The following is a 605-nucleotide window of genomic DNA, read 5'->3' as shown; positions in this document are numbered from 1 at the left end:
AGCGTGCGCTTCCCCCCGGCGCAGGCGGTGATAACCCACCAGGATACGGCTGCTCTGGAAACAACCGTGCAGGAGGGGACGGTGGCCACCGCCGGCGTGCACGGGCATGCGATGCTCTGTGGTGTGCGCTCAGAGCCTCCAGAGGGGCTGGTGTGTGTCCCCCCCGGGAGCAACAGGGAGCCTCGCACCTTCCCTGCGCCCTTTGGAGAGATAACAAGAGGGGAACGGGATGGAAAGCTGCTCATGAGGCTCCCATGCAGGGTTTTGCAGCACCTGGGGCTGCCAAGGAACCCAGATGTGGGAGAGGGGGGCTGGGGAAGAGGGTGTCGGGGTGCACTCGTGCCCTCGGCCCCACTGCTCTCTGTCTGCTGTGGATGGGGGTCCCCGCTGCGCACCCTGAGCTCTGTGTCTGTCTCCCCGCAGGGACCTGAAGAACAACCTGATCAGCACAGTGCAGCCGGGCGCCTTCCTCGGCCTCCCCGAGCTGAAGCGCCTGTAAGTGCCAGCGCAGCCCCCCCGGGGAGCACCCGGGGCTGGCGGGGGGGGGGCGGGGTCAGTGGGGCTTCCCCAGCCCCGACGGCCCCTCCCCTTGCCTCGCAGGGGCC

General features: G+C 68.9%; 1 protein-coding gene across 1 annotated transcript in view; it reads left to right on the top strand.

Annotated features, from left to right (window-relative positions):
• Window positions 1-605, top strand: part of ADGRA2 (adhesion G protein-coupled receptor A2) — a 29,026-nt gene that overhangs the window by 7,249 nt on the left and 21,172 nt on the right. The window contains 1 exon segment of the mRNA XM_035896038.1: window positions 424-499. Coding sequence (XP_035751931.1) covers window positions 424-499 — 76 coding nt within the window.

Source organism: Egretta garzetta, unplaced genomic scaffold, assembly GCF_000687185.1.
Source record: "Egretta garzetta isolate BGI_Z169 unplaced genomic scaffold, ASM68718v1 scaffold296, whole genome shotgun sequence".
Taxonomy (NCBI): Eukaryota; Metazoa; Chordata; class Aves; order Pelecaniformes; family Ardeidae; genus Egretta; species Egretta garzetta.
The sequence above is the reverse complement of the archived record's forward strand: the minus strand, read 5'-3'. Positions and strand labels throughout refer to the sequence as shown.